General features: G+C 36.6%; 1 protein-coding gene across 4 annotated transcripts in view; it reads left to right on the top strand.

Annotated features, from left to right (window-relative positions):
* LPIN2 (lipin 2) overlaps positions 1-23,946 on the top strand; it is a 36,664-nt gene that overhangs the window by 6,960 nt on the left and 5,758 nt on the right. The window contains exons 1-14 of one of the 4 annotated variants that reach the window (XM_065752856.1): positions 1,080-1,392; positions 6,267-6,467; positions 8,414-8,509; positions 10,057-10,355; positions 14,193-14,300; positions 17,991-18,114; positions 18,943-19,264; positions 19,505-19,604; positions 20,096-20,283; positions 21,164-21,257; positions 21,590-21,659; positions 21,766-21,855; positions 22,485-22,567; positions 23,683-23,827. In XM_065752856.1, coding sequence (XP_065608928.1) covers positions 1,309-1,392; positions 6,267-6,467; positions 8,414-8,509; positions 10,057-10,355; positions 14,193-14,300; positions 17,991-18,114; positions 18,943-19,264; positions 19,505-19,604; positions 20,096-20,283; positions 21,164-21,257; positions 21,590-21,659; positions 21,766-21,855; positions 22,485-22,567; positions 23,683-23,827 — 2,004 coding nt within the window. In that variant the 5' untranslated portion in view covers positions 1,080-1,308. Of the gene's footprint in view, positions 1-1,079; positions 1,393-3,315; positions 3,397-6,266; positions 6,468-8,413; positions 8,510-10,056; positions 10,356-14,192; positions 14,301-17,990; positions 18,115-18,942; positions 19,265-19,504; positions 19,605-20,095; positions 20,284-21,163; positions 21,258-21,589; positions 21,660-21,765; positions 21,856-22,484; positions 22,568-23,682; positions 23,828-23,946 lie in introns of those variants that run through there. The other 3 variants (XM_065752858.1, XM_065752857.1, XM_065752859.1) reach the window with 3 other exon arrangements.

Here is a 23,946-nt window from a genome sequence, read left to right as displayed (position 1 = left end):
ATGTAGCAGTCCCAATGCTGCGAGCAAGAATATGTCATCAAGACTGATGAATTTTGGCCTTGGGTGTAGTTCTTGGCTTATTTTAGAAACCCAGAAGCAATTTGGTTGCATCCAATAAAGTGATTCATTGTCTCTGCATCAGAGTTTAGCATACCAGTCTACAAAACTTAAGGGAAGATAGAGGGAGGCTGGTAGTAGAATCCTAGACAGTTGTTAGCTAGTTTGTTATTCAGGTAGTCCTCCAGTTTTCTGTAGCAGACACAGAGTAGAGTAACAGCAGTTGGAGGGGTGGGGAGTGAGAGGAGATGTATGTGTAAGGTATGGAAGGATGTGACTGTGTTGGGTGAATATTATTCAGAGAAGGTCTCCTATCCCTAGATTGCAGAGATAAATCACTTCTTTGTACTGCTACACTTTCTTGGTTATTTCACGTACCCAGGACATTTAGAGAACTGGTTTTATTCCAAAATTCCTAGGATCAAAAGATTAATTCTTAGTCATGGAGCCAACTACACAACAGGTGTGTATATACTGTCCACACACCCAAATTATACTGCTTAAAGCAATCCAGTTTTCATGAAGTAGGAAAATTTCCACAAGGAACAAAGTGTTTTATTTTGACGTATGATTTAGTATAAGCTTAATGCCAGTTAGCTCTTTCCTATTATAATGCTATTGCAAAAAAGGATGAAGAGCAGCCCACAAATAGCAAAGCTGGAACTGTTGTCATGTTTGTCCTACAGAGCTCGAGTAGCCAGCCGGATGAAATGAATGATCAGCAGAGGGAGCATGCAGCTGGGGAGGCAGCTGATGTTCCTGAATCATGTGCTGCTGGCTGAGCTAGAACTTTGAACCCCTGCAGGTGCTGAAGTTACAGCAGTGGTCAGAAAGCCTGTGAGTGAGCTAATGCTCAAGAATCATTAACCAAATCCCTGCTTCTTTTTGTGGGAGCCTCAGCTACAGCCACGTGACTTAGCGTCACAGAAGATCATTACCTATCAGTGCAAACATATGGCAAAGTCTGTCTGTGTTATTACTTATCTCAGAGTGCAAGGGGGCTGTGACATTTCAAGCAAAGCCTATTGGTGAGGGAGTTTCTATGTGAGGTTTCTTAAAGAAACGCTTCCTTTTTAAAGCTTAGTACTGCGTGGGAAAGTGTAGCAAACATCCTTCTCTGAGGGACCAGAAGTTTTGCATAATTCTCCTACCCCTCTATGGATGGAGAAGAAATGCTGATACAGCATTCTGATATGGTTGTAAACTTCACATTTACCTGTACTTTGGAAAGTTAGATTGCTGTTTTCTGAGATGAATTTCTCAGAAAAGTATGATTCTGAAGATGACTTCGATAGCAGTGTTTCTGCCCATGAGAAGGTTCCTTCTGGAATCTTGGTGAGTCTGACACTGCTAATTATGGGTGCCTATAGCATAATTAAAATATTTGAACGATTAACAGTCTATATTTACTAATTCAAGTAATTATTCAGTCGGGTGTTGAACAGGCTTGTTTGGCTTCTAAGTTAAAACTTATCAGCAAAGACAGGTTTGGTTTGGTTTGGTTTGCTTTCTTTGTTGGCTTTCTAGCTTGTTTTTGTCAAGTAAACTTTTTGCTACTGTGGTCCTTCTTATGGTCACATTTTTCCCTCTGGTGTTCAGAGTACAAATTACTAGAACTCTTGAAAAAGATTTTCCCTGGGTTAAGCAAAACTGCTACTTCATGGATATATCCAAATATAGGTAAGATCTACATTTAAGTAATTTTTTTTTTGGCCTTAGTTATAAGTCATGACCTCTAAAGCTGTATCTCTCTAGAGCAATGTGACAGCTTGCCTCTAAGTAACTTGCAGTCTCCTTTTTCCATTGCTGAAGTTGGTGTTTTCACTGTTCAGTATGGGTACACTGTTATAGACGTCACCTTTGTGAAGACAGCAGAAAAACCCCAACAGTTTGTCTTTGCTACAGCACTACTCCTAATGCACAGGAAACAGATTTATGGACAATTTTTGGATTATATCACGTGATTTGTATGAGTATTCCTGAACAACATAAAAGAAATTGTTCAAGAAGACTTTCTGGTTTTGTAGCAGCCAAAATGAGTTCTTTTAATGGTACATGGATATAGTTCCTTTCTACAAAGCCTCCCACTCAAGTTATGCAGATGTATGCATTCCCTGGTTTGTGAATCCTTAAAATTTAGCTATCTATTGTGCAGAGCTTGTTAAATACTTAATAAATACTTAACATGAGATATAGTACCATCTGATCATTTTCCTAATTCCTGTAGCATGAGGAATTCGGCCAACATAAGCAGGGTGAACTTAACAGATTTGACTATTTTTTTTTGTTTAAGTGGAGGAGACAGGTTTTTATTTAGCTCTTGAACTTCCAGAGTAGCTATTTCCTTTCACATTTACTTTTGTGTCCTCCCTTCCTCCCCCCTCCCACCTACAATTTCGGTTTCTGACTTTTGCTACATGAAGGCTTCTTGCCTGAAGTTAAAAAACAAACAACAAAACACTTTTTTAATGGTACAGAACAGTGTATTTTAGATCCCTACCTCCGTTCCACCTTGAATTCATTTCACTTACAGCTGAGGATGTTCATAGCATTAAGAATTTTGTCTTGCAAACCAGGTAGTATTGCTTAACTATTCAAAAATAATCTCTCTGGAGTTCCAAAAGTCACAACTTGAACCTTTACACGGAGTTCTGGAATTTGGCTGCATCGAGTAATTGTTTGGTTATCAAAACAAATCAAAGCTGAACAGTGTTGTGGAATGTTGCTGTATTACTTTTTCTTGTCTTCTCCATCAAACGTGCCCTAAATTGTAGAAGTGATGCCTGAAAGTTCCTGTTGCTGTAGGGGATAGCAAGTGGTTTATTTCTATTAGGTGCTTTGTAATCCTTGTTTTACAAAAATTGTCTCTCTAGTTATCATTTGAATCATTACCAAAGCTACTGAAGTACCAACAACTTTTGAGGTGTCCTGCACATCTGCACTTATTCTCCCTTGCTTTTTTTCTAGCAGTTCACCAGAAAGCTGGGGAATTAGCTTCTTTTCATTATCGTCACAGCAACATCTCTGTATAATGAGAGAAGAAAGAGAACTGCAGAGGAAGATACAGCTACAACCTGATAAACAAGAATATAAAATAGTGCCTGGAATTTTATTTACTCACTACATATAAAACAATCCTTGTGTGATTGCTTCTTTACAAAGAATGAATGCATTCTCTGAATGTTGTTTTTAGTACTCAGTAGATTCAAAAGTTCATAACTTTATCGTACATAAACACACAAACAGAATTAGCACTTAAAAAAACATATTGTTCTGTCAGCTATGTAAATATAACTGAGATTCTGGAAGAAATAACTTTCCCTACTGGAAGGCAAGAATGTATGTACACTGGGTGAATGATTTTAGTCTTACAGCTTTGGGGGATAATTTCCTGCTGTTAGGAGAGCTCAGTTACATGTCTGTGAGAGAAAACTGTATCTACCAACTGAACTCTTCTTCACAGTGAGCAGTGGCACAGCTGCACAGAGAGGTGGTGGAGTCTCCTTCTCTGGAGACGTTCCAGACCCGCCTGGACGCCTACCTGTGCAACCTGGGCTAGGGAGCTGCTTTGGCAGGGGGTTGGGCTCCATGATCTCTGGAGGTCCCTTCCAACCCCTACAGCTCTGTGATTCTTTGAACGCAGTTCCTAACGGCTGGTATGAAATTCTGATCTTTGAAGTAGTCACTGCTTAAGTGGAAGAAAATTTTTCACTTCTCATTAATTCTTGAGTCCTGTTCCCTGAAATGTAGTATGTGGAATGGATGTTGTATTAAAAGTGTCTCTTCTTGATGGTGCCAAGTATTTCTTTTAAGAAATTCAGTCTTCTTGGCATCTTAAAATCTTTCTTTTTTTGCTGTGAAGTCAATACTATAGAGACCTTTTCCAGGCAGCCAGAGTACAGATGTGAATGAAAATGTCTGCTAGCAAATTTTACCTGTAGCTTAAATGAGGATTGACAGTCAGAGTCAATTGCTTAAACAGTAAATAAAATATACAAAATATTGCAACCTTGGATTGCAATCTTGGGTTGCAGCTCCATGGGATGCAGCAGATACCGCACTTGTCAAGGAGAAAGTGTTCAGGTCTTCGCTGCTGCCGTTTCCTGTAGTGCTGTGGTGCTGCTGTGGGCCTCATAGGTCTCTGGTTCTTGTCATGTTGTTTGTGAGCAGAGCCAGCTTACTCGCTGACTGAAACAAAAAGTTGAGAACTGAGTATCTTCTTGCCAGCTGCGTGAGGTAAAAGGGAGCTTATTAAGAAGGGATAGTGAGGAAGGATTGAAGCAGGGCCTCCCCTTTTTGGCAAGTGAGCAGCTCTATTGTGAGCAAGCAGTCAATTTTGTCATTGCACATAGAACTACTTGTAAACAAAACAATTTTACTAGTCTAATATTGTTGGTAAGGAGTCCATTCTGCTAGTTATTATCCACTCACTGAACATCTGTTCTTGTCTTTACCAACCATACTGTACAGAAGCTATGGGAGAACATTCTCTAGCATGTTACCTAGCGTAGTCATTCTGTGGCTAATTCAAAAATCTTTTTTAATTGACATTGTCAAGCTGCCATCTTTCTTTTTAAGACTTGTGGAGAATGTGCTTGTTCCTTATCTATTTTTATCAGCTTATGAACAGGGTTTCAAATTGCATTTAAGACCAAATTTAAGTTTTTTCTTAATGCCTCTAAACAAAACTGTATTGTGCAAAAGATTTTCCTCCCAGTACTGCTTTTGTTATCTAAGCAATTAATCAATTACTGAAATTCTGAACCTTCCAAACCTTCTTTACAGTAGCATAAGATGTATTACATTCATTCAAAAGTATCTTGTGTCTGTGGCATCTAACAGTACCAATGTAACTGTAAGCATAAAAGAAATCTAAAACTACTTTCAGAGACAGTGCAGTTGTAGAAGAATCTTTCCCCATTGCATGCTTCTAAAGCCTACCATAGTAGGTTTTAGAACTGCATTGACTAGTCATACTTAAAAAATAAATTCCTCTCCACACAACTTAAAAAAGAAAAAGACTTGTCAGTTTTGAATTAAAATGTTTTGGTGGCAGAATGAGGAAGGATTGCACTTCTTGGTTTCCATTAGAATGCTTTCATGATTTTCCAGCCTTCCTCTATGAAAGCTGGGATGTTCTCAGAAGTCTTTGGGCTTCATTATTTTTTGACTGTCATATTTCACCTTGTATTCTTAGTCTGAAAGGCGTACAGTCATTCAAAAGATCACTTATGTATTTTTAATGGATTACGCTATCCGTTAATTTCTTTCCAGTTTGACTGTATCGTGGTCTTCTTATGTTCATCTTCCTTTCTTTTTATTCTGCCCTAAACTTGCCGCTCTCACTCAGCAAGGCTTTCTTTACCTAGATTAAAATTGTTCTTTTCAGTCTCATGATGTCAGGAGAATGACCAACTACAAAAACTGTAAAAGATATTTTCTCTTGGCTAAAACTTAGTGAAGCCTCTGGTAGGTAGTTACTATTGCAACACTTTAACCTTAAAATAAGGTATTGCTTGAGTATGTGAACTTGATTAGGCCTTCTTATGTATGAAAATGTATTTGACATTTATACTTTAGATGTAATTTCTATAGAAATAATTATTAACTGGTAGGTCAGCATATGCTTCTTGTGAATGAAAGGAGTGAACAAGGTCATTCTGCTAGGTTCATCATGTTTCCTCAGAACACACTATTTCAGCAGCTGTTTTAAGTACGGATACGTCCAAATTTCATTGAGCCTTTTGGAGAAGTGTGTATTGTAGCTATAGGTGACACCTACCAAAATTTTATTTAATCAGAAGTTAATGGAAGAGTCTTAGTAATTTTGATTGTCTGGTATCATCTACCTGGTAGAAGTCTTTCTTGTGTCAGTTTCAAATTCTGAAGGTTGGTGGCACTGTTGTTCAAAAAAGTTTTTAGAAACACATGTTTATGTTGAAAATGCTTTAACTACCTGTTTCATGACAAAATAAATTCACTGTTAAATAATTAAGAATAGGTTTTATAACAGTAGAGACTGGTCATAATGCAAGAATTGGCTCAAAATTCTGTTGACTTCAAGGTATTTATGTAAAGCTTGTTACATCAAGCAGAATAATTGTTAAGTGATATAACACATGCCTTTTGATATTTGGAAAAACTAAATTAAAGAAAAAGAAAACTTTTCATTTCTTAATTCCCAGTTCTTTTCCCTTCTTTTCCCTCAGTCTCAGACTATGAACTACGTGGGACAACTTGCAGGACAAGTCCTGGTTACTGTGAAGGAACTGTACAAAGGCATTAATCAGGCCACCCTTTCAGGATGCATTGATGTCATTGTGGTCCGGCAGCAGGATGGTACATACCAGTGTTCTCCTTTTCATGTCCGATTTGGGAAGCTTGGTGTCTTGCGCTCTAAAGAAAAAGTGGTAAGTTGAGAAAGTGGACCAAAACGAAGTTTGGAATACCAATGCATTCCCTTTTTTCCTCTGTTCCTCCTTTTCTCAATCCCCCACATATGCAGTTAGCAGTCTGGTTAAGTATAGAGTAGTTTCTCATGTAAGCTGTACAGACTGTGAGTTTTGGAATACAAAGCAGAGCTGTGGTAATCTAAGGACTCTTGGGGGGGGGGGGCGAGGAACAAACTTTGACAGCTTTTGAGCTATAAAAAAGATTAATACAAGCAAGCATATATACTTCAGTCTTAAAATATTTATATGACCATTTATTTACTTATTCAAGTATACAAGGAAATAAATGCTTTTAATAACATTTAACTAATCCCTGATATTGAAGGAGCTATTTTCAGAATGTGGGGGACAAATTGAGTTTATCTTGAACATAGATGGCGTATAATAAATATTACCCCTTTTTTAATCTCTGTTTAATGTTGATATGCAGTAGGAAATGCAGTTAACAACAGCCACAACCAAATAAAAATTGGGAATGGAACTTCATTTATGTGTGAGCTTAATTGAAAGAGAACCCGGTTCAATTCCCATCCCAGACAGCCTAAGACAGTGGTGCTACCAGAGTGGATCATCCTGCCATTCCCTTTGCATAAACTTTAGTAATTATGTGCTTAAGGAGTAAGTTGGATTGGGTTATAAATTTGATCTAAAATGAACGGATTGTGTGGAGATGTTTACATCCCTTGCAGTGATGTACTGCAGCAGGAAGTACTGTGTATGACAGTATTGCCTGAGCTGTGTGCTACCAAAGGATTGATCAATTTCAACAGATCCTAACACTTCAGCGATTCTTTTGTTTTTATTTCCCACTTTCTAGTATTTTCTTAATGCCTGCACTATTGATTAAAAAAAAAAAAAGTTGATTTTCTTCTCTACAACTCTGCAACAGATCACATAACAATATTTTTTCAGCAAGGTGTGAGAGTAATTTATAATCACCTATGATTGTAATTCTTTGGCTAATGGTTTAATCACATAAATAGCTGAACTGGGATACAAAGATGATTGTTCTTTTTTAGCATTGTAATGTGTTGTTTTGGTTTTAATTATTACTGGCTTTTCATCTGCTAATGTTAAAAGTAGTTCTCCTCCCAATTGACTGGCCATTTCATGCCATGGTACTGTCACTGTGAATATGTGTATTCGTATCATTTTAGCTGTGACTTGAAGGGTAATTTTTGCTCTTACATTGTCAGGAAACTGGATCTTGAGTAATGTACATACTGAATATCACATAGTAACTGCAATGAACTTAAGTTCAAGTACCTGTTTATGAGTCTGTAAACATTTTCCTTTTACTAAAGCACAGGATGTTTGCAGTGCCATGCCATATCTCCATAAACTCATGAGAAGGAAAATCTGATCTAATGTCTGAGATTAGAAAAGAATTGTGGGAAATGTCTGTCCTATCAAATTGAGGGTGAAGGTTACTTGTCAAACAAAACCTGCCTTCAGGTGGCTTCTGCCTTGATATCTTTACCTCTTGCTCTTTGGGACTCAGGTTTGTATGAGGCTCCAGTTCAGGTTGAACTTTAGATAAATGTTCTCCAGTTCAGGTTGAACTTTAGTAAGCAGATAAATGTGAATAGTCTCAGTCATTCAGCATCCTTCTAGGAAAGAAAGACTAGATCAATGATTTATACTTCTAGAGCTCTAAATATGGTAAGAAATGGAAAGCATCTGATGATAAAACATTTTTCATTTCTCTTGTAGCTTTCAGGATCTCTACTAACAACCTGGCATGTTTTGAGTTAACAAAAGTAACAAATTTCTTTCAAAAAACAAAGACGGGAGAGAGAGTGATGATCATACAGTAGAATAAAGTTGATCAGATATTAGCAAGACTTGAGGTCGGTGCTTTCACCTGTGAATAATTAATCACATTAAATTATCTTTTTTCACAGATTGATATAGAAATTAATGGCGATGCTGTTGATCTTCATATGAAACTGGGTGACAATGGAGAAGCATTCTTTGTACAAGAAACTGAAGAGGAAAATGTAAGGGATTAGTGCTTTGTGATGGCTACAATACTATGTTAAGAGTACTGTGTTAAAAGCACTTGATATAGTACTGTCAATATTGCAACTTCTGAAAGCCTCATTTTGTTTCTGAGTCTTGCATCACTTTCAAATGCTGCCAAGGTGCTCGGCATTTCGTAGAATTACATTACCAGTGATATAAAAGTAATCAGTTCTTTATTATTAGGCCATTCTTTGAAGGAATGTTTTTACCTTCAGTATATAAATTCTCGTTAACTACAGTTTATACAGATTGTAATGCCTTATTTTTTATGTCATGCATTCTCATAGCTTGTGTTAGTGACCTTTGTACTAATGAAGGTTGATTATTTTGGCATATTTTTTTCTTACACTTTTTAGCACACTTTTTCACTATTTATTTATGAAACTTTCACTAGTTAACTTGAAAATTCTTCTTGTATTGGAATATTAATATTATTGTCCCAAGATCTTTTCCAGTGGGAAGATAACAAGCCTTTGGGGGAAAAGAAAAATCCAAAAAAAAAAAACAGAAATTTTAGCCTGGTTCCTAAGGATATAGAACCTGTATAATTGCAGTATTTTTCAGTCCTACATGTTGATTTTGACACTTCTGAATGTTGGCAGTTTTTTAAGCAAGTTAAAGGGAAAGGAGTTTTAAATATAAAAATCCAAAGAATTTAAAGAAAATTGAGAAAAAAATCTGTATTGGTGAAGTGAAAGGTGAAGTTGTGAATTCACTGCCAGGAATCTGTCTTTCAAGGAAATGAACTTGATGCGCTTGTTGGTTTATGACGTTCCTTGTTTACTCTGAGGGAAGGTAGGGAAGCATTCATTTTGAAAAGAGTTAAATATTACTTAAAGTGGAAGGAGAAAATAATCATTTAGACCAGAGCACTAAATGTTAAGTTAGGGCAGGAGGTCATAATATTTACAAGAAAGAAAACTTGAGTTCTGTTTCAACATACACCAAGTAAAATCAAAACTGAAAGCAATTCCTTCTAGCTGTTGGTGGCAATAGATCAGTCTTAGATTTCTTTTCAGAAAGCAAGTGTGATAACAACAACTGTGCAGTTTCATTTTCCTTCCCTTTTGTCCCACTTCTTAATAATTACTTATCAAGACCTAGACTGAAAGAAACACAATGAGATGTTTATTATATAAATAAACACCCATAGATTGATTCATAAAGATTTCTCTTCATTTGGACTGTTTCTTCAATGGACAATCAATTTTAACTAAGAGAGGGTTGGTGCTGATTTTCTTTTGTTATGTAGATGGCTACATTTTTTCCTAACCTGAGTAAGTCATAAAATTGCTTGGATTGGAAGATATTTCAAAGGTCATCTAATTCCAGCCCCCCTCTCTAAATGATCTCTAGAGGTCCCTTCCAACTTAAACCTTTCTGTGAATCTGTTTCAAAATAGACAACAGTGGGCTTAATTATCCTCATTTTGTTAACTCATCTATGGATAGAACCGTTGTGCTCCAGAGCAGAGAATTTGAATACTGTTCCATTGACTGAGAATCTTTCCTTTTTTGTTTAGGAAAAAGTTCCTGCATATTTGGCCACATCTCCAATCCCCACTGAAGACCAGTTTTTTAAAGACTCTGACAATCGTTTGATACCGGGTGAAAGTGAGAGGACATGTGCAAACTCAGAAATTCCACACACTATGGAAACAGAGACTGTATTCACACCAGGATCAGTGAAAAAGAAAAAAAGAAGAAGAAAGAAATACAAACAAGATATCAGGAAAGAAGATCAAATTTCTTCTACTGGGACAGAGGAGATTTTTGAAATGGAAATAAGCTCAGATGATGAGAAAAGTGTTCAGCCCCTAAGGTAAACTATTATGTATTTGCTGTTTTTAGTGGGTACTATTGGGCCCTTAAAGATTAACTGGTGTCTTTTTTCTACACAAGTAATCTGACTTTTGATAGTCATTAGTTAGGTTTTTCCTTAAACAAAATACCAAGTCTTTTGTATCCTTACAGAATCTTTCAAGCTTGTTGGTTTTGTTCTAAATATGAGATCTACTTAAGCCCATTCTTGTAAAGAAGTGTTGTCCTCATCGTACTTATAACTAGCAATTTAAAAGTTCCAGTAGTTCTCTGGAGTAGATTGGTGCAGTAGTGTGTTTGGAAACATCTACACAAACTACAGTGTGGAATGTTTGGAGTACACCATATCTAAATTGGGCTTCTCTTGTAACTTGGAGTTTACTTTGGTAACCTAAAACTACAGAAATAAACGATCCTTCGCTTTAATAGAGAAAGCCCTTTACATGAGTGTAGTTAAAGCAAGGAATCAATCCTGTATTTTCAAGTGGATACTATTAGTAAATTGGAGCCTGCAGTAAATTTGTTACACATACTAAGAAACTGAAGGAGCTTACCTGAGTAATATGCATTATTATAGGAGAAAGCTATCCTGCATTTAAATACATAAAATCCAGGAGAAACCTGATCATCAGTTTTCCTTGGAAGTTTTTTAGGCCATTGAATGAAGGAAGCAGAGTTCATTTTTAGACAAAACTTACTACTTTGTTTACAGCTTAAATACTGAATATATTGTCTGAGTAAATTCAGAATCTGATCTGGGAAACAGAAGTGTGATTTGGTATAAGACAATAAAGTATAACTGCAAAACATTCCCTTTAGTGTGTGTGTGGACTGTTAGGTCATGGCCTAGGTCGTTGTACAGCCTTCAGTGCCATAACACTGACACAGCAGTATCTGGATCAAGTGAGTGGCAGCCCTGCCCTTGGCCAGGGGGATTGGAACTGGGTGATCTTAAAGGTCACTTCCAAATCAAGCTGTTCTAGGATTGGTATGACTGTCATAGATGATTATTTTGGTTTGGTTTTTCACAAGTACAGGAAGAAAGAGATTACAATCTGTAAGTTATTTATTCGATTAATAAATTGTTGCAAATGAGTGCAGAATTTAGTAATATTACACTAATAGTGGCTATTTTCAACGAGTGTTTAGAATTCAAATTGATACTTTATCAATTACCTTAATGTGACTACAGACAAATAAAATGTTGTTGATTTGACTGAAATGTCTGGTTTAATCATAGCTGAAAGAGCAATAGTATTTCCATAATGGTTTTCTTGATTTTATTTTGGTAACCTGTGGAATGAAGGATCAAACAAGCTTTTTATTTGTTTATTTTTAAATAAAAATGCCAGTAGAAGTGCATTTTCAGCAAGAGAGTTATGATGTGAAAGGAATAAGTTTTTGTTAAAAGAATGCTGTTATGTGAGTGACAGTTATTCAGAGGACTGAACAATTAAATTATAACAATGCCAAGCCCAGGAATAGGGCTAAGTAATTGCTAGGGGAGTTCATATGCAGTCATTCCTATGCTAACACAGAAATTGAAATGCCTTGCAATAGGTATATGCTGTTAATTTACCAGGTGAAGATGCAGCTGGGGAGGGGTGAATAAAGTTAAGGTATTTTGTCACATCCTCTGAGGATGTAAGGTGATATCAGCAGGTTTGGAGTGCTTATTATTATTAATGCCCTGTTCTGGGGAAAATAATATGAAAATTAAACTTTAGTTGTTACTAGACATTATAGTGGATTTCAGAGTGAAAAGAAAAGGAAGAGGGAAGACTGATGTTCTGACAAGAAAGGAAGAGGGACAAGAAAGGAAGAAGAAAGACTGATGTTCTGACAGGAAGGTCAAAAATTCAGCCGTAGGTATTAGTACATCATGTCTTATCTAGTTCTTTTCTTACAGAGTGGAAGACAAGCCATTTCCTGTTTCTTGGGAAAATACAAAAGCCATTTCCAAATGTCTATAGAGCGTTTTTTTATTATTATTATTATTATTTTTAAATATCCTTTGTAATTTCTAGCTGTTATATGTGCAACAGATTTAGTCATACCACTAATGCTTGACTTACTAAAATAGTACCAGGAGGACTGGGGTTATTTGTACACTCAGAAAGGAATAGGGGGCATTATTTCTCAGGTGTTAAGGGTGTTGTGTTGCATCTGTTCTCTCACTCTGCAAAATTGAAAGGATTTTCTGTTTCAGTCCACCAAATTCATCTCTGTTTTTGGAAAGGCATTAACTGGACATTCACTTTCTGAAGCTTTCTAATCTAATGATGTTAAATGACTTTCATTGATTTCTTAATCTAGCCACACAGTGCATCTGTCTGAAAGAAGTTATCTCTCTCTAAAATCTTAGCTATTTAGATGATGTATAAAATTGAAAAATGAATGAGAGGAAGTAGGGAGCACTCTTAATGAATTTTGCAAAATAGGTAGTTCAGAATTATTAGTAAAACCATATATAAATTGGAGTGCACTGGTCTAATTTTAATTCTCCCATTTTATTTTCAGTGTTCTTTGACTGCATTTGGATTTTTATTTGTTTACTATGACCTACTTGTCTTCTTGTCTCCCTCCAAAGTTGAAATATTGAGGAGCCTGATTATAATTATTTTCTAGTATGCTTCTTAATCATTTGGCAACACGTTTTTCTTCTTGAAATATTTAGCTTATAGTATGAAACATTTCTATCATGCATAGTTTGGCTGATGAATGCAAAATATATATTAGCTTTGCGGGTTTCATCTCAAGTCAAACTGTCATTATCAAGTTTCATGATAATAATACTGAACATAAAGGGTTCGGTATTTGCTGTAGTCTAGACTGTTTTCCAAGTAAAAGACTTGTTCGAATGAGGTAGATCAGTGTTAGTGCTTTAGTATAAAGGGCTATATTAAGTAAGTGTGTAAAATTTAACATTACCTATTAAAATAAGTAAATATTCAAAATCTTTCTATATCCATGACAGAAATTAGCATTAACATCCAAAAGTGGTCCAGTGCAAAAATGCTTCTAATGGAGGAAATATACTTTTTCTTTTTTTTTCATAGCAGTATCTTAAAATAATTTGTGTTTTACAATCAAATTCCAGGCTCATCTTCCTTCTGTATGTGCTGTGTAGCTATGATGTCCTTCATCTAACCTCAAGCTAGTCATATCCTAATAGTTATTTATTCACCTGAATTCAGAAGGCCTTAAAAAGATCTGAAGTAATTATTATGGAAATATTCAGGAGACTTCTGTGTAAAATACAATGCATGCCTGCTCAGTAGTTCTTGCTATGTTTTTTGTTACAGATATTGTGTAGTGTTCTCAGTTCCAAAAAACCCCACTGTTCAATACACTACATCTTGTTACTCATTATAGTGTGTGTCATCTGCAAACTTGTGGGTGAATCATGTAGCTAGTAGCTGCCCTTATTTTCTTTATTTTTATTTTGTGAAATGTGCAATTGTAAAATGCGTTGTCAAAGCTACCTTTTCTATTTAACTTTCAGTGATTCTGTAGTTCAGGTATGAAGGGTTAAGGGGTTTGGTGGTATTAGCTGAGCCTAGAGAGTGATATCACTTAAGGTCTTATGACTTCCTAGTTCAGTATTTACTTCTAAGCTGTCAAAGGAGTAGATTTTTTTTAAAGCTGATAATATCTTCAAGTATTAGTTACTACATACTCTATACAGGTGTGCTGCAGTCAATGAGTTCTCCAACCTCTACACTTCTTTCTTTTGATCTTGGAATTTTAATAACATATAGCTCACATTTCTAACTGAATCAGTAATGCAGGTTTCTTACAGTTGACTATAGTTGTCTCATACTGTCTCTCTCCACAGAGGATCCTCAAATTCATCACCAAAAGGTGAAGAGCAAAAAGAATCTTTGATCTATCACTCGAAGGATCATTACCCATTATCTGATGGAGACTGGTCCCCTCTGGATAAGTAAGTCATTTTGTATGTCATTATGCATATGAAGATGGATAATTGCAATTAAGTTTAATATGCCTTTTTATTCAGTTTTTTTTCTTTATCTGTAAAACTGTGCAACGTGCCTAACTTTTGTGATGCAGAGTGCAGCATGTACTACTTGTGTGGATCTTTCAGAATTTCCCATGGTCCTGTATTAAACCAAATTTGTCATTTTTTTCCTCAAATGAGCAAAACTTCACATTCAAAATCATTATCAAAGAAATACATTGCAATTAACAAGATTTCCCTAAGTTGAGGAAGATTTGGAAGGTGCGTATGTACCCTAGTGGATGTTACATTTGCTATGCCATAAAGCAGAAGTGTTGAATATAAAATTTGCCAGGTGAAATAACTGCAAGTTGCCTGAGGTAAAGACAAGTCCTAAACATCAATCATATTACAGTTTAAAACATAGGATTTGACAGTTACTGGAATGCTGACTCAGAGGTACCAGAAATACCATCTGTTGATAGTGGATTCTTAAAATAGCACTGTGCAGATCACCAGTCAATGCTCAGTGACTGTGGCTGGGTCTGTAAGCCCAGTATCTTCACTTCATGATGTTCAGGCTACTGTGTCCTACTTTCAATGCTCATACTTAGTGTTTGGCTTTACTGCTTCAGTGTGAATCTCTGTTTGCATTTGAAAGTATTCTGTCCATGTGACATAGTACTCGAGGTAAGTTTTACCTGAACACTGAACATAGTGAAGGGTGGATATATAACATGTTGATTAGATTTTTAATTGGTCTGATTTTTTTAGTGAGCATCTAGTTTTACTGCCTTTCAGTGTGCCTGAGAACTCCAGCTCATACCAGATGCATTTGTGGTGTCAGTCCCATATGATATCCTTTGTTGTATTTTAAGCTACTCAGTATACAGGTGCCTTTTGTTCTGCTGTACCCACAGGTGATACAGCAGAATAGAGTGTATTAAGCTTCAGAAAACACTTTCTAAAGTGTATATAATCTTTCTGCTTTGGATGTTTCCAAGACTATGGCCTCAGCAGCTTTATTGCACCACACCATGCTTGTTGCTTACTAGTTTCCTCAGTCATAGCTTGTTAACTAACAAAAGCCAATTAGGAGCAGTTGGACGTGAAGTTCCACTGTCATTCCTTTAATATGTTTTGGGCTGATAACCACATCCTCTATTATTCTTAATAAGATGTAGTCTTAAAACATTCCCAGTGTGTTGAAAAGCAAACACAAGGTTGTACCCTATCCAGTAGAGGATGAGGTATAATAAAAATCGGAAGTTTTCCTTTCATTTCTGGAGGAAAGGCTTGGGGAGAATCTCTTACATGAGCCATATAGGAGAAGGGAAATTTTGCATGGAATTATTTCTCTTTAGCCACCAGAGAGGGAAAGATTCTACAACATTGCTGTTGTACAGTGAAAGAGACATTGAGGGTTATAGCAACTTCCTTTTAGACCTGGAAAAGCTAAATATCCTTTTTGACAATAACATAGTGGTTTTAGCTGTTACCTTCTTTATCTCAAATAAAGGTTTGCTTTAGTCATGTTTAAGATGTTTTCATATGAAAATTACATAGGGTTCCGTGGTGAATGGAGTGCCTTCAATTTCTGGTCTTTTCTTTTAATCAGTGCAGACTTCAAATTTTTTCACAAAGGTGCAACCTATCACAGTAGCTCATCTCCATTGGCATCTGGGTGACTGGCTGGTAAGCTGTCATTTATGAGAGTAGGTTCTTCTTGGTTAGCCTGTATCCAGATGTTTGAATGTCAGCATTCCTGCTATCCAGGTGCAAAGCATTAACTGAAGTGACTCAAACAAGAGCAAGTATAGAGTCTTGCACCTAGAGAGGAATAACCACATGCACCAGTACAGGTTGGGGATGAGCTGCTGGAGAGGAGCTCTGAGGAGAGGGACCTGGGTGTCCTGGTGGATAACAAGCTGGCCATGAGCCAGCAGTGTGCCCTGGTGGCCAAAAAGGACAGTGAGATCCTGGGATTCATTAAAAAGAGCATGGCCTGCTCCAAGCAAGGTGATCCTCCCCCTCTACTCTACCCTGGTGAGGCCTCACCTGGAGTTCTGTGTCCAGTTCTGGGCTCTCCAGTTCTGGGCTCTCCAGTTCTGGGCTCTCCAGCACAAGAAAGACAGGGATCTCCTTGAAAGAGTCCAGTGAAAGGCTACAAAGATAACAAAGGTTGTGAAACACCTCCCTTGTGAGGAAAGGCTGAGACACCTGGGTCTGTTCAGCTTTGAGAAAAGAAGACTCACAGGGGATCTGATCCACATCTCTAAATATCTAAGGAGCAGGAGGCCAAGGGACGAGGCTGGACACTTCTCAGCAGTGTGTGTTGATAAGATGAGGGGAAATGGCCACAAACTGAGGCATAGGAAGTTCTGCACAAATGTGTTTGGGAGCTTCTTCCCAGTGCAGTGACGGAGCACTGACACAGCTGCACAGAGAGGTGGTGGAGTCTCCTTCTCTGGAGACACTCCAGACCCACCTGGATGCCTACCTGTGCAACCTGGGCTAGGGAGCTGCTTTGGCAGGGGTTTGGACTCCATGATCTCTGGAGGTCCCTTCCAACCCCTACTGTTCTGATTCTATGAAATCTGGCAGTTAGAGACATTTCTTTCTGTAGCCGCATATCAGTATTGAATTCTAATTCCATCTCATCCTTTCCATATGCAACAACATGTATGGCTGTGTGTTTTCTTCTTTACAGAATGGTATATTCAGTTGTACCCACTCTTATATTTAGAATTTATCTGAGGGATAAATTCATTTGAGTCTCAATACATGAGACTTAAATGACTCAAAATATTGAGTCAGTACATCAAAGTAAAAGTATAAAATGAGCAGGATTTCTTTAACATGAAACATAAAACCTCTGTTTAAGAAGGGATGGATTTGGGCTTTTCACAACCATAAGTGCTACAGCAAAAGAAACTCTTGTTCTTTTCTTCCCTAAGACCAAGAGCAAAAGTTTTGAACTTACACTTCTCACATTTTAGGGTGAGTTCTGTTGGCTTTGAAGTGCTTAGATGTGAACTTCAAATACTGTATTCTAGTGCATGTATAGCAACTGCTGTAGGAAAAAGAGGATGGAACTTAAACAAGTTAGGGTAGTCTGAGGGACTTGTTGAAATAATCTTGCTTGCTCTCCAGTGGTAACTTGGGAATGTTTTTTACCCTAGCTGCTTTTGGGAACAGGTGTTACTCTGTACATTTATGGATTAGGTTTGCAAGACTTCTGTTACTCAGGTCTTCTCATAGCAAGTTTAAATACTACTTCTTTACAGAGTCAATGATCTAACAGTTGTTCTTTGCCTTACTTTTAGATTAACACTTTTTTCCTTCTGTGGGTTTTTTGTTTGTTTGTTTGGTTGTTTTTTTTGCTTGTTTGTTTTTTAACAGAAGGTGGACTTAGGAAAGAGCTATACCTACATTGCAGATACAGTGGAGGAATCTGTTTTAGAGTGACTGCTGTGCAAGTCCTTTAATGTGATTTTGGTTTTAACCTAATTTCTGTCTGAAAACCCTGCTGGGCTTCTTGCCATGTTGTAGAATAATTGAAGCTCTGTTAAGCTCTAGAAAACTCTACCAACAGTGGCTGTGAACAACAAATGCATTTTAAACACTGTAGCTTTCTTCCTTTTTTTATTTTTTTTTTCCGTTTTGATTTGCTAGCCCTTACTCTGAGCCAGTCTGCCCTAAAAGTGATTCAGAACTGGAAGTTAAACCTGCTGAGAGCTTGCTTAGATCTGAATCTCACATGGAATGGACGTGGGGAGGATTCCCAGAATCAACCAAGGTATAGTTACTGTCTTGAATTTTGTATTCCGAGTTTTGACATATTTGAAATCACTCACTACAAATGAATTGGAAATCTGCTGCTGTTCTGTAGAATTCTTAGCTGACATAGGAAGGTGGCGCCCCCTTGTGGCTGGTTGGTAGTTCAGTCTTTGTTGAGCAAAGTAGTCATGGAGAACCTAACAATGGCATTGTAAACGTTTTTTAATTTTTAGCTAGAAACTGAATAAAGCAACTCTGGAAATTAATGTCGTTTATTTTAGGCTAAATTATAGCTCATTTTAGAAGACTGATGGTTTTAATAAATTATGTCATTAGCTGTCCCAGTCATTAAAAACATCCTGGTACATCTTCACACTTTTTTTTTTTTTTTTTCCTCCTTGCCATGGTTTGTCATGTCAGCAACTCCTCCGTGCCACTTTCTGTACTGAACTTGTTTAACAAGCTTGTAAAAAGCTTTTGTTGCAGACAACTTCACAAATAAGATAGAACCTGTTTTATGTTAGGAAGAATTTCTTCTTTGGAGGAGTGGTGAGTCACTGGAACAGGCTGCCCAGGGAAGTGGTGGAATTGCCATCCCTGCAGGTGTTCAAGAGATGTGTTCACTTAGGGGAGAGGGTTTAGTGAGCATGGCGGTGGTGGGTTGATGGTTGGACTAGATCTTTATGATTCTTTGTTGCTAAAATAAATGTTAAAATTCTTACCCACTGTGCTTGTGACCATGATCTCAGTTTACTGGCAAAATAACCTTTGAGTACAAGATTAATATTTAAACCAGAATAAATTAAATCTGTGAAGTGAAAGGATTGACTGGAGTTTTGTCTTTCAGATAAGCAAGAAAGAGAAACTGGAACATCCTAGAACAGCTACCATTACTCCATCAGAGAAGACTCATTTTAGAGTCATCCTCAGCTCTGATGAAGTTGAAGATGATGATGTTGTGAAAGATTCTGTCTGTACAGTTCTGAAACCTGAGCCAAGAACTCATCCTCTGCTTAAGCAGATGGATGTTAAAAATTCTCTAGCTTCTGCAATTGTAGAACCACAAGATTCCTTACCATTAGATTCTGACCATCATTCCAGACTCTTGGTAGACCCTTTACCAGAAACAAAGCCAACTGCAAAAGTAGACTCTCCTTCAAAAAAGAAAGGTATGCAATAAAACTGCTGATTGTTTCCCTTGGGCGATCTACCAAATTGAAAATAATAGTGGAAAAAAGTACAAATACACTTTTTTGATTTTTCCTATTTAAAGTCTTGATATTAAAATTTTAACTGTAATTAAACTATTGAATTTATGAATGCTTTTATTCTGAATCATCCACAGTTATGTTTGTATTTAATGTGTCTGGGTAGCTTCATCTCAATAACTTGACTGTTAAAATTAACAGGGGTGCACAAGCGAAGTCATCACCAAGGCCCTGATGATATTTACTTGGACGACCTAAAGGCTTTGGAACCTGAAGTTGCAGCACTCTACTTTCCCAAAAGGTGGTTTTGAATTACGAATCCGTGGACCTAGGCTTATTCTGCAGTTACACTATGTGAATTATTGCACATTTGATTTAAGTGACTATGAGCCCCAGTTCTAATTAGAGAATGGAAGTTGGGATTTCTAGGCTTTTGTGGAAAAAACTGTCCTAATCTTATTCTACAATGTTCTGATAAATACTGAGGAGCATGATATTGCTCTGTGACAATACAGTGTTGAGGAACTCTTCTGCCTTTAAATCCAGTTTTGTTGTGGGCAAAAGAAAAATAAATATTTACCTGTTTAATTAGGATATTCCAGTATAATAAAGGGTTGAAGGTGGTGCTGGTGGTGTCTGACTTGTATATTATCAGATTTATGTCTTAAAATGATGTGTGACATCAGAGAAAAGCAACAGCAAGGTGATATTTTTTTATTGCATATTCACAGGACTGTGCATTTGTTTACAAGTTGAATTTATTTACGGACAGTGTGATTCTCTTTTCTGTAGTGATTCTGATCCAGGCTTCAGACAGTGGACTGAGTCAGATAACCTTTCTGGTTCCCAGTCACCCCAGTCAGTAGGAAGTGCTGCTGCAGATAGTGGCACAGAGTGCATGTCTGATTCTGCTATGGACTTGCCTGATGTTACACTCTCACTTTGTGGAGGTCTCAATGAGAATGGCGAGATCTCTAAAGGTATGTGAGAACAAAAATGTAAGTGGTTGTAAAGCTCAGGCAGATAAATGAGGTGGCTTGAATGCTTTGATTTTTTATGAAGGTTTTGCCTTTAATTAGGCTTATATTAAGAAAAGAAAGAGGAGAATTGTCTAAAGTTCTCAAGTGTTTACCAAGCAGAAATTGTGAAATTTAGCCTCAAATTAATCAAGAGTACACGGTATCTTGAGAAACTTTCTTACTCCTTTTTCACACTAATTGCATGTCTGAGCAACTGCTCTTCTTTCTGGCAGAAATTCCTTGCTTAATCCAATGCAAGACTTCACATATTGCATTGTTCCCAATTGCCTGATAATTTTTCTTCTTTTCAGTGCTTTTTAAACCACTGGCAGATGAATGTATCTTGGACTATCTTCTCTCCTGCTCTACTCATCCCATCTTAAATGTTTGTTGACACCTTTCTAACCAATTAAATCCTTTCTGTTAATGCTTTGCTTAACTTTAACTTTGAAGTTGTATACAATTTGAGGGAGATTCTTAAGAGCACATAATTTCACAATTAATTTTAGTATTTTTTTTGTAATGATCATCCAATTGCAAGGCATCAAGTGGAAATTTTACAGGCTTATTATTAGGGCTCAGAACTAATACTCCCTCATCTTATTTCTTATTTCTCCTTCCTGTGATTGTTAAAGTAAGTGATACAAAGCTTTATATGCTGCTGAGAAGACAAGCAGCCACAAGACTCTTGACGTGTAGGCCATATTAGAATATCTTGATGATACTGCAAAATCAGCAAAAGTTCTGAAATGACAGAAAGCTTTTTTTCCTAGATGCAAACTAATCAAATGTTTTAGGATTTCATATTTCTAATTTTATTTAAAATTTACTTCTATTGCAGAAAAGTTCATGGAGCATATTATTACTTATCACGAATTTGCTGAAAACCCTGGACTCATAGACAATCCTAATTTGGTAATAAGGATTTATAACAGGTAAGTTACCCATATCACACAATTAGTTTATGGAAAAGCTTATTTAAAATTTACCACATAAAGTGAGTGCGTTTCTCAGCTTCCAGTGTGTTTCTGATGGATCTGCTTCAGCTGTTTTTGAATTAAACTTTTGGATTAAATCTAACCAAAGTAATATATTTTTTTTCAGCACTAATTCTGAATTGTCTGTATTTAAATAAGTCTTCTTGCAGCCAACTTTAATAATAGCTGTTACTTGCAAATGGGTGTGTTTTATTTAAGGAGAGCACATTTTGCACACTGTTCACTTCTACTCACGTTTTGTAATAGCTTCTTAACATGTTTTAAAACAGGTATTATAACTGGGCATTGGCTGCTCCAATGATTCTGAGTTTGCAAGTGTTCCAGAAAAGTTTGCCTAAGGTAAATAGAGTTGTACACTACTTTGAAGATTTTGCAAATAGTAATACACGTTTATCTTTTTATTCTGTTTTTCTACCCAAAATTAAAAACATGCAAAATTTTTCAGGCTACTGTTGAGTCTTGGGTCAAAGAAAAGATGCCAAAGAAGTCTGGAAGGTGGTGGTTCTGGCGCAAGAGAGAAAGCATGACTAAACAGGTAACTGAGACTTGTTTTCATTTTTATGTTTTATATCTACTAAAAGATGAAAAAACTTATTTGTCAGATGTGCCTCAGAACACTGCACATGTAACTGCCACTGATTGTCGCTGGAAGTTGCTCAGTGTAGCTGTACTTCTGAATATATTCAGTCTCAAATACTACTTCATTTTCCACTATTTCTGATTGCTTTAATCATTTATTCTATTCAGCTGTTGCACAATATTCTTAAAATCCTTTCTCCTAAGCCATAATCTCCTTGTCAAAGCTACTCCTCAGTCACTGCAGTATAATTTAGGAATGTATATACAAATAAATAAGTAGGTGCATAAGAGGTGGTATGCTGAGACCTCTGCATTTTAGACCAAATTAAACTTTCAAAACCTTAGAAATGTCATGAAAATGGTTTGTTTGCTTGTTTGTTTGTTTTAGAAAAAGTATATTTATAAAAGGAACAGCCAAATTCTAAGCTTATGCTACATTCATCATACTCAAGAGTGATTCTGAGACATGGTATAGCTTATGTATTCTGTTGATAGCTATTTGCTTATGTTTAAATTATGAGCTCACTTGGATCGGTTTAAAATGCTTAAAATGTCAATATGTTATTTATTATTATGTTATTTTAGATACCAGAGGCAAAAGAGGGGAAGTCTGAGACACAAAGAGCAAGTGAACTGCCAGCAACTATAAAAGAGCAAGTTAATAGTAGGTGTGTTCCTGTCTGAAAACTGTTTTGTGGACTGAATGGTGTTTTTTGCCTCTTCTCTTGTGTTGGTGGTTTTGTTGTTGGTGGGTTTTTTTCTTTGAGTGAAGAATTCATTACTACTGTGAGAAGAAACATTTTCTTCTAAGCTACAGAAGAGAAGCCAAATATGCTTGGCAAACAACTCAGCAAAATTATATGGCAGTAGACACTGTAGGAACTAGAAATACACTACGATTGTTTCCTAAATCCTATTGTTTTTACTTCTTAAATCCTGATATAACTGACAGAATAACAAAGACATATATGGTAACCTTTAGCAATGGGCCACTGCTCTGTAACTTACTATGTATAGTAGGATTGTTTCTGAGTTTTATGGTCATTCTTCTTTGTATAATCCTAATGTTGTTTGAATAACTTAAAACATCTGCAGTTTTTTGTAACATGAAATAATTGAAACAATAAAATGGCATTAATTGCAGTACACACGTTGCCCAAGACTGTAGTTGAAACCAAGCAGTATTTAGCACAAAACTGTGTCAGACTAAATAACCTACTGTGTATACTCATATTCTCCTATGATTTTATTAAGATATTTGTAAATGTTGCTGACATCTTAAAAATTTAAGAAACTGAATGTGCTGTAAGATTCAGAGAGATTAAATGCTGCTTTTAATCTCTAATTAGCAGAAAAATAAATCTGTGACTTACTTTAAAAGGTGAGCAACTCCGCTAATACGTCACCCACAGTTTAAAATATGTAGTAAGTTTGGCAGCTTTTCTTGAAAACAAAGCCATTACTCACTCGGTATCCCTCTTCATCTGCAGTATACCTTTAGTGACCACTTGACACTGTCTCTACTAAACTCTGGTGGAGCCAGCTAGACTCTGCATAGTAATATTTAGAGCTCCACCAATAGTAGCATGCATTAAAAGTCTTATTTGCTTGTTGGCATCTACTGACTTCATCTAGGCATGGGCTAGACTTTTGACTTTGTTAATCTTTGCTACCAGGCTAGTAGTAAATCTTTGACATAAGCAGAAATTAATCTTGAATAAGAATCTTATACCGTTAAAGGATTTTCTGCAGCTTAAATTTGTTTTTCTTGCTGTCATATTAGACCCCCGGAAGATGATTCTTCTAGTGATGAAGCATCACAAGAATTGAAGGAATCCTTGAAAATAGATTCTGCTCCAGTAGAGCATCCAACGCATGGGAATGTTCCATCTTACAAGAAGTCACTTCGACTGTCTTCTGACCAAATAGTGAGTGGGATGCCTCCTTACACGTGTCATTATCGTAGTTCTCTTGTACCCTTTGTTCTGATTCTAAAAGCTGGGCTTTTTCTGCTTTGTAGAAGTCAAGTATAAAAACAATGAACAGA

Source organism: Cyrtonyx montezumae, unplaced genomic scaffold (assembly GCF_038088225.1).
Source record: "Cyrtonyx montezumae isolate F1298 unplaced genomic scaffold, pur_monq_1.0 scaffold_8, whole genome shotgun sequence".
NCBI classification, from domain to species: domain Eukaryota; kingdom Metazoa; phylum Chordata; class Aves; order Galliformes; family Odontophoridae; genus Cyrtonyx; species Cyrtonyx montezumae.
The sequence above is the reverse complement of the archived record's forward strand: the minus strand, read 5'-3'. Positions and strand labels throughout refer to the sequence as shown.